Raw genomic sequence first — 10,283 nt, forward strand, 5'->3', positions numbered from 1 at the left:
GACAAATAAAAAAATGAGCTGAAGCTCCAAAGTGCAGGGACCCAGTTGCATAGAACACGAAAGCACAATTGGCAACTTTACTATTAAAAACTGGAATGTGTGCATCAATGTAATTGGCTGATGGCCCTCATGATTTTGACATATTTATATTATTTTCAGTATTTGATGTACATTTGCAGTACATCAAATTTCACCTACATAACCCTGACCCTACAGAAATCTGTAACATGTATAGTTTTTGTATATGACCATTGTTTAAAGAAGTGCTTTATAACTCCATGCATGTAATCTTTACATCCAAATAAAAATAAAAATAATGAAGTAGGAGAACAAAGTCTATGTTTCAGATTAGTGATAAAACTAACCTTTTGGGGTAGATACAGAACATGGATTGAACTCAGTAAAGATCAGCATTTCAGTACAACATTTATCTACGATGTAAAAATCTTAGTTTAAAAATAAATAAATAAATAAATAAATAAATAGATAAATAACAAACAGCAGGACTGAAGTGTGGAAACTATTTTTCTGGAATTTCTTTGCATGCAAGTAACAACAAAACATAAAAAAGGCATCTTTTTTTGCTTAACTAATAAATAACCAGTGCACTCTGTCTATTTCATTCAGTTATCAATTCATTTCGAATTAATTTACTTAATTATGAAATAATGAACACTCTCTAATAAGCTGTGAGCTGTTCAAGACGCACGCGCTCTAACAGGAGGCCTTCACGTGCCAACAGCGTGGTTTGCGCATACGCACAAAAACACTTTTATAATAAATAAATAGAAACTACAATACTCCGATTTAAAAAAATACACTACGTTTTTATCCTTTCGCCAACACTATAAATGTAGATACAACATAGAGGCAGAATTAACTGAACAACCATACTAGCATTAGATGTATAGCCGATTACATCACTATAACATTTCAGTATAATACTTTAATATAAATTAAGTCAAACAATAATCAGAAATAGAACAGTTGTACTTAGTTAATAAGCACAATATATCTTAATAAAGATAAATAAAGTAAACAACCGTTATATAAACTAGCACATCATCGAAGCACGTGCGACTCTTGTGCTCTCCTCTCAGCAGCTCGAGAACGGTGCATTTTGATTGGTCAATTCAGTCAAGTCTAATTAAAGACACCACATCCCAGTTACAACGGGGTGTGATGTTCCACATAAACATAATGTACTAACCAAGTCACACTCACAACCCTACTACAAGTTCTTAAAAGCAGATTTGGCATATATCAAAAAATCCACTATACAATATTAGTATTAGAGTTATAAAATAAAAAATAAACCATTTGACTATCGCACCACCAATAGGCCTAATAGTTTCCTGCCCAGATTCATGTCTTTTAGACCTACAGTTTGGTCCGAGTGATCATTTTAGTGGAGAACAACAACAACAACAACAACAACAACAAATCTAATGAATACAATAGGGCATAATTCATGCACTTCACCATTTTGCCCAAAGGCAAATTTCAATACAGAGGATGTGTTAATACAACTGTAGCCTTTGAGGGCACCGCTATATTAAAGTTAAACACAATACAACACTTATAGAAATATGATTCAAATTCAACAACAAGCACAAATGAATTCTGTCCCAACATATGTATCACAAGCTCTATATCATGGAAATAATACCTTAATATCATAAGCGCATCAATGTAATTAGCTGATAGCCTTCATGATTTTGAAGTCATATATTCTAAACAAAATATATTTTAAACAAATGGGACTGGATTAGTGATAAAACTAACCTGTGGGGCAGATAAAGAACATGGATTGAACTCAGTAAAGATCAACATTTTAGTACAACATTTATCTACGATGTAAAAATCTTAGTTTGAAAAAAAAAAAAATATTAACAAACAGCTGGACTGAAGTGTGGAAACTATTTTTTTCTAGAATTATTTTGCATGCAAGTAACACCAAAAAAGGCATCATATTTTTGCTTAACTAATCAATAACGAATGCACTCTGTCTATTTCATTCAGTTATGAATTAATTAACTAAATGAACTTTACTGTACTCTCTCTAAGCTCTGCATACCTAGTGAACTGTTCAAAATGCACGCGCTCTAACATGAGGCCTTCACGTGCCAACTGCGTGGTAGACTCAGTGCGCATGCGCACAAAATAAAAGCACTTTTATACTAAATAAATAAAAACTACAATATTCCGAATTATAAAAATACACTTCGTTTTTATCCTTAAGTCGACACTATAAATGTAAATACAACATAGAGGCAGAATTAACCGAACAACCATACTAGCATTAGATGTATAGCCGAACACATCACTATAACATTTCAGTATTATACATTAATATAACTTAAGTCAAACAAAAACAGAAATAGAACAGTTGTACTTAGTTAATAAGCACAATATATCTTAATAAAGATAAGTAAAGTAACCAACCGCTAAATAAACTAGCACATCATCGAAGCACGTGCGACTCTAGTGCTCTCCTCTCAGCAGCTCGAGAACGGTGCATTTTGATTGGTTAATTCAGTCAAGTCTAATTAAAGGCACCACATCCCCGTTACAACGGGGTGTGATGTTCCACATAAACATAATGTATTAACCAAGTCACACTCACAACCCTACAAGTACTTAAAAGCAGATTTGGCATATTATGTCAAAAAAATCCATAATCAATATTAGTATTAGTATTAGAGTTATAAAATAAAAGATAAACCATTTCACTATCGCACCACCAATAGGCCTAATAGATTCCTGCCCAGTTTCATGTCTTTAAGACCTACAGTTTGGTCTGAGTGATCACTTTTAGTGGAGAAGAAGAACAACATAACTTATAGAAATATGATTCAAATTCAACAATAAGCACAAATGAATTCTGTCCCAACAGACGTATCACAAGCACTATATTATAGAAATAATACCTTAATATCATAGGCGCATCATGCACAATACTTGAAATCATATCAGTTTTAAAAAAAGTCGGGGGGATTTGGGGGATCAATGAATGCAGTGGAATTTGTCAACTCACTTTTTAAGCTTCTGCAGTTTATAGATGGCAAGTAATTTTGGACTTGCTTTCGCTAAAATGTCGGTGACATCTATAAGATCGTGGTGAACCTGTGACAAGTCAAACAGAATTATTAGCACAAAATAGAAATTCTAAAATCTGCAACACACCTGGGGAACTGACACATTGAAAAATATAGGCAGAAAAAAGAAATATAGGCATATTGCTGAGACCAATACAGTCAGGGATGCTCAGCTGTGTGGGCAGAATGTAATAAAGAGTGCAATTGACCAGAGGGGAGAACAAATGATTTACCTGTATGGAGAAAATTCGGGGATACAGCTTGGGTGTGTGCTGCTCTATAAAATCAGAGGTGACCTTGGAAAAATCAGCAGCATCGTTCTTTTTACCAGCATCCATCAGGCACTCCACAAGGAGTCTGAACATAAAAGCAAGGTGTTTGTAAAGGGAGCCTCAATACATGCCGATAAGATTGCTCAGCAAAAAACAAATGATAAAACATCTGAAGCTCATATTACATCATCAGTTCAGCCCGCCAGGCATAGTCAGGTTCGGCTACCTCCTCTAGAGCATTGAGCACCTGTGTGAGAGAGGAGACCAAGTACCGCCGCCAACCAGGCCTCAGGAAAGCTTGCACTGTCTGATGGTACAGAACAGAAGCATTGAAGACTAGAAAATGGTATCTGCATGAGGGAGAGAGAGGGGAGAAAGGGGAAAAGGGGGAGAGAGAGAGAGAGAGAGAGAGAGAGAGAGAGAGAGAGAGAGAGAGAGAGAGAGAGAGAGAGAGAGAGAGAGAGAGAGAGAGAAGGAGTTAGATTTAACAAATGCAGTTAGAGTTAACAAAGGCAGTGTTTTAGATTGTTCAAATGTTCTAGAAGTACTACAAATAACTTATGTAAGTGGCTCTGTTTAGGGCATCTGATGAATGTTGTAATTGTAAATATAATGTATTATAATGTCTTGTAATGTGAACACAAAATAAGGGAATATGTTATGGCGAGTGTTATCGAGAATGGAACAGAGGAAGAAGAGATGGCAAAGCAGGGATGGGAGTAAAATATTCAAGACGTGTTGTCTCAAAAGATGGCCGAGTGAGAATCACTTTGAACACTTTCTAGCAGTTAAGATTATCTGAAAACATCAGTACGTTGGGGAAACTGAGCCTAGTTCAATTATTCAGAGCTGTTGCTCTCTCATGAGTGTTGCTGTCTGTTCTCAGTACATCTTCATTTCCACAATTCTCTGCCCATTGATCAAAGACATTGAAAAAAGCAAATGTATAACATCCAAGCAATGATGCGCAAAAGCTTAGGCAGATTAGTGATCGGTTATTATGGGTGAAAAGGAGAATCATCAAACTATAGGGATTATTTGTACCTGCATCGCATTTTTATTTGAAAAGGGAAAAAAATAAACCCGGAACTCTGTAACCTACAACTCGTTTTAATCTCTCATAAAAACATATGAGACTAAGGGCTGCACATTAGTATTATTACAGTATATGTGTTTAAAAAATAGTTACAAAGATATTGCAGGCTATAATATGGTGTGCTGAAAAAATGGTCGACACTGTATCAAAATCTTTTAAACTATACCTCATCCCGTCATACATCACTAACCACTGAAGACACGCTTCAGATTACAACATCTACATTGTAATGGGATTATGCATAGGGGTATTACTCTGATTAGACTTTTACCGTTTTTAAGATAAATCCTAAAAAAATCTTAGCTGTTACAGGGTTTGAACCAGGCAGATTATTTTATGATGTCCAAAAATATACCTAATCTTTTGGCTTTTTTTGGATAGCAGTTTTTGGTGATACACCTCTGGAGAAACGGCACAACATCATTTTCTCTCACACTTAAACAGCATATATTTGATAATTATAATAAAGCAAAGAGATGAGTAGCATAGGGATGAGAAAGTAATGTTCCATTCTCCTGCTACCTAAACAGCCTACCTTGGCTTGTCTTTGGATATTTCTATAGCCTTCAAATAGTATGTCACTGCTCTATGCATGTCCTCCTGGAAATAGAACACAGAGAAACAAGAAAATGTTGCTTGTCATGAAACACAATAACAGAATTTTTATTTTTATTTTTTTACAATCTGCGGTGTCTAAGCATGCACTAAGAATAACTACACCCTCGTGATCTATGACGCACGAGTTCCTTATATAATGTTACCCATAAGTGACTATACGGCCTCTAATGAATCCAGGAAGCATGGGTACCTACCACAGAGGCAATAGTGCATGGTGAGTTCAGCTGAGCCTGGCAGAAGTATGCACGGCATAGAAACTGATCAGGTGGGGGTTTGCTCTCTAAGTACATCATTAGGCAATCCTCTGTGATCTCTTTACATCCCAGCTGAAACGGCAACACACACAAACATAACCAAATACACTCATTGAGTCCAGATGATTAATATTTCAGAATATTTCACACCACCTTATTAAAAGATCCCTAGAGCATGTGATTTGTGATAATGAGAAAGTAATATAGTATACTATAAGTACATGCTTGCATAATGTATGAATACTGTATGAGCTTTTAGATTTTATGACTTTAATAGCAATTATTTATGTTTTGCTTTGATACAATAAAATATGATGTTCTTCTTTGCCCATAATATAACTGATCAGTAGATTCCTAACCAGTGCAAGTCCATTATGAAATACTACATTTAAGGGATATGATTATAGTTTATGTTGGCAAAATTCTATGATCTCACACTTATTTTTTTATTAAAAAGTCAGAAAATGTATGCTGTCTGTGCGCTACAACTTATTTTTATTCTGTTTTATGACACTGAGAGGTTCACTATTGTCTCTGCGTATTATTACAATACTTCTTGCCATGGTGGAATAATTGGTACAGTAAAATCACATCACAATTTAAAAAAAGCATGTGACCAATCATTTTTGCCTTTTTTATCACTCCAAAGCACACAATGTTCCTGTTGTCATTTTCTGCCTGGTAGGGAGTACCGCATTATTGCAGTAGAGATCTGCACTTAATTCAAACCCTCTCTATTGCATATTAAAGATGTTTCAGCCATTTTGCAGATGAAGAGCTCCAGTGTCTCAGTGTACCATTCTGTGGTGCTTGTGAATTATTTCAAACAAATCTATTTCAAACTAAGAGCTGCAGTACACACATTCGGAGAAAGCATGTCTGTTTAACACAGCAGTTACAGATAAGATGATTTTCTGTTTATGAAGTAGTGTCAAAATTGTAATAAAGAGAAAAAATTTAACCACATAAACCACGTACCAGAACATCACTTTTTGTTATGAACTGTCAGTGTCTGAGGACACCAAACATGCGTAATAACAATATTTGATAACACTACATGCTCATATTTGATTCTGCTGGCTCAGTTTGATGTGTAAAGTAGATGAGACATGTCTTGTTCAATATATATGAATAATAATTTCATGCTTTTCTTTACTTAATATCAGGACATGAAACGTGATGCTAGATAAAGATGGGAAAGTAAGATTGGTAATACTCAATCTGTTCATTTGTGTATCTTCGCATTGAATGTTTTCAATAACTTTCTATTTTGGGTTTATGTCAGCCAGTCAATCTAAAGCTAGATACTCCCCTCAACTGTTATGTTACTGGACCCATAAACACTCATGCCATATAGGTGTGTATGCATACAAACTGTTGTCCATCTGTGCACAATTTGTTAAATTCCCTCTCCTCAATGCATCAATGGAAATAGCCACCCCAGAAAACTGGTTAGTGTGATTAGCTCAATAGTGGACCATTCCCAATGCACTAATTACCCTTAATTAGTGTTACTTCCTGACCACATTTCCACACCAAATTTCTCCCCCTCAAAAATGACATTGAGGATTAAAAAAAAAAATCCCAGCAACACTGCTGCACCAAAATGCAACTCATGTGTGCATGATACACACTACCTTGCCAATTCCACCCTAGTGTCACCATTATGCTGATAATGTCCGTATTATGTCAGCAGTGATAGAGCTAACTCTGGTCCTGGAGAACCCTGTGTACTGTACAATCTCAGTGAATCTTCCGTACTCTAACATACCCGCTTTAACGTAGGAACTCAGATGTGTTGGGAGCAGGTGGGAGGTGTGGAAGAACTCCATGTCTAGCAGAAAGCCCTGACCTGGACCCCACTGAACACCATTCTGCTGAACTGGAATGTCAACTGTACCCCAGGCCTCCTCACCCAAAATCAGTACCAAACCTCCCTAATGCTTTTGGGACTGAATTAACAAAATACCCACCGCCACACTCCAAAATCTAGTGGAAAGCCTTTCCCAAAAGGAAAGAAAAGTGGATGCTATTATAACAGGAAAGGGAGACTAAATAATTAATAGGCTGATCAAAAAGCATGCAGGAGTGTGTTTAGTGGGATGACAGCCTAGTGGTTAGGGTGTTGGATTACTGATCAGAATGTTGTGAGCTCAAATCCTGCATCCACCAAGTTACCACTGCTGGGCCCCTGAGCAAGGCCCTTAATGCTGTTGTACAAACTGAAATAAAAATGTAAGTCACTCTGGATAAAGGTGTCAGCTAAATATCAAATGTGGTTAAGTGCCCAGAAACTTTAGGTTACATACTCAATATTTCAGGTATAGCTGATAAAACTAAATGTAACTGCTAGGTAGATGTAGTTAATAAACTTTAGTTATACATATTTTATTAAAATGATAGATCATTCTGATATTACATTGATTTGGGTGTGTGGGAGACTCGAAAACTGAAAGAAGTGAGCATCTTGGCACTAAAGGTGACCAAAAGAGAGCAAGTGCCTCAGAGTGGTTTACATTTAGTTAAAGCATATTATATAGTGCACAAAAGACTATTTTGCAGCTGGGTGGATGACTGCTTGAGGGGAAGGCAGGAGGATAAATAAATAGGAGGTTTTGAAGTGCTTACCCTGAGAGCCTGTTCTGCACACAGCACATACAGCTCTGGGAGGAAACACCGAGTATCTGAGACAGCGTCTTTAATGGTAGCATAAGCGTCTCTCAGAGCTACAGGATCTGCAAGACAAGGAGATGTTTATTATCAAGTGTCAGATTAACTTCCATAAATGAGCTGTAAACTTGTACATAGAGGGTTTTTTTTAACTATATGAACGCGGAAAATTACGCTTATGTTTAAAAACAACAACAACTGGATCATTTATTACCGTCTTTATCCTGTGATAGTTTTAGATATTGTCGTATCTGGAGGTCCATAGTTAGTGTGAGACACTGACACTAGCTAACGGCATGTCATGAGCTGATTAAACCTGTCTCGTGTTCCGAAAAACACATTTAAATACAGGTTAAAAACAACCGACAAGAACTGATGTGGCAGTTTTAACATATGTAGCTAATCTAATTAAGTGAATTCGAGCCTATATTCTAAGTTAAGGTGAAGAAGCTAACTGCCGAACTAAAAGACACTTCGCATTCGCGTGCCTGTTACTAAGACCCGTATCCTAGCAACGATGGAACACAGAGCGCGTGTTCTCCGGAAGTGCAGCGTTAAATTATTTCTCAGTGTAACGCTGTTTTTCACTGTGCGTATTTCCCAAAAAAGCTCATCTTCACTCAGTAATGTTGGCGAAATGAAGCTTAGGTATAACGCCGTATGTGGTAGCGTGGTTTGTTGTGTTCTGTGGCTGCGTGTGGGTGTTGATTGAGGAGGCTGTTGATCAGAGGGTTGTGGGTTCGAATCCCGCTGCCGCTGTTGGGCATTATTGTATAAAAATGTAAGGCTGTCTGCTAAATATATAACGCAAATACTAAGATATACCTTTATTCGTCCCACAGTGGGGAAATATCTCCGTTACAGCAGCAAAGAGAAATAAATACAAATATATAAAAGAATAGAGACATAATATAATATACAGTATATACACAACACAATGTATAAATATAGAGAAGAAAAAAGAGACCACAGGTAAGTAATTACACTAACAGACATATTGCACACAGGTAATGTTGCACGCTTTTCAAAATTTCTGTTATTGCACGTGTTGTTTAAAATACTTTGTTATTGTTATTATTGCAGTTAAACAGTAATAAGAGTGTGTATTATGGTGACTTGTTCATTGGGAGCAGCTTTGATTGTAAAGTCTAATAGCAGCAGGGAGAAAAGAGCGTCTGAATCGCTCCTTCAGACACTTAGGATTTAACAGTCTGTCACTGAAGGAGCTGCTCAGAGATGAAACCGTTTCATACAGGGGGTGAGAGTCGTTCTCCAGAAATGATGATAGTTTTGCTATGCATATGCATGTGCTTGTAGCTTGTATTTTTACTCTGTGGTCATTTCATCTGGCCCTTCCATCACACCCAAACAAACTTCTCCAAGCTTGTGTCTCAAACGACTTCCCATTAAAGAAAGTAACGTAATGTGATAATGTACCTGCAAACAATGTTAGATCCATGAAGACATGTTTTGCCAAAACCAGAGTCGCCTGCAGATCCCTGACTTCGGCCCCACTGAATACCTTTGGGTTGACATACTGTAGAATGCTGACAATGTGCCAGGCCTTCACCCCTGACATTGCTACACTAATGCTCTTGTGGCTGAATCAGCTGTCTTGTTGTTATAATAGTAATCAACAATGATCTCAGTCTCTAATTTGACATGTCCCAAAACTATATTGCCTAGGGAAAAAAGGATGTAACGGTAATGATAATACGGGTGCAAATGTGCTCTCACACAGTCTAGGTCACTATAGAAAGGTTCATCTCACTATGCAAGGATTTCATTTTAATTTAATTTAGGACAACAAAAATAACATTTTTTGAATACAATGTATTGTTGATGCACCTTATAATGAGAAAGAGAGAGAGAGAGAGACAGAGAGAGGGAGAGAGAGAGAGAAAAGGAGGGAGAGTGCTGAGGCACAGAGGCATAAAGTATATATTTTAGATACTTTTAAATGCATTTCAAATAGGCCTATTTCTGGCAAAGGGGAAAATCTGTGCTCTGAGAATCTAAGAATGATTAGATTATTTTATTTAGCTCTGTGCACCTTTGATTGCTTGTCTCATATATCCTTTGTAATCTTCTTAAAAGCCGACGTATTCCATGTTTACCCATAAGTCTTTCTTTGGCTTTTATTTCTCTGTCTGTTTTGTTGAATCTTTTACTTGCTTTTCTGCTCTGCTGGAGTTTCTTGTGTGTGCAGTGTTGTTTGGGGCCATACAGACAGCAGGGGAACATGCTTTCAGGCAATCACAATGGCTTTTTTAAA

General features: G+C 36.8%; 1 protein-coding gene across 9 annotated transcripts in view; it reads right to left on the minus strand.

Moving 5' to 3' along the window:
• Positions 1–8,529, minus strand: part of LOC113661068 (cilia- and flagella-associated protein 46) — a 76,847-nt gene extending 68,318 nt beyond the window's left edge. Inside the window, exons 1-7 of one of the 9 annotated variants that reach the window (XR_003444968.2) lie at positions 8,223–8,521; positions 7,967–8,073; positions 5,279–5,410; positions 5,002–5,066; positions 3,556–3,720; positions 3,332–3,455; positions 3,038–3,126 (exon numbers count right to left, since the gene is read on the minus strand). Coding sequence is in view for 4 of the 9 variants with exons in the window: in XM_047812859.1 (XP_047668815.1) it covers positions 3,038–3,126; positions 3,332–3,455; positions 3,556–3,720; positions 5,002–5,066; positions 5,279–5,410; positions 7,967–8,073; positions 8,223–8,271 (731 nt within the window). In the remaining 5 variants the exon portion in view is untranslated. Of the gene's footprint in view, positions 1–1,043; positions 1,100–2,445; positions 2,510–3,037; positions 3,127–3,331; positions 3,456–3,555; positions 3,721–5,001; positions 5,067–5,278; positions 5,411–7,966; positions 8,074–8,222 lie in introns of those variants that run through there. The other 8 variants (XR_003444969.2, XM_047812859.1, XM_027175016.2 and 5 more) reach the window with 8 other exon arrangements.
• Positions 8,530–10,283: the final 1,754 nt, after the last annotated feature.

The sequence above is a fragment of the Tachysurus fulvidraco genome, chromosome 4, assembly GCF_022655615.1.
Source record: "Tachysurus fulvidraco isolate hzauxx_2018 chromosome 4, HZAU_PFXX_2.0, whole genome shotgun sequence".
Taxonomy (NCBI): Eukaryota; Metazoa; Chordata; class Actinopteri; order Siluriformes; family Bagridae; genus Tachysurus; species Tachysurus fulvidraco.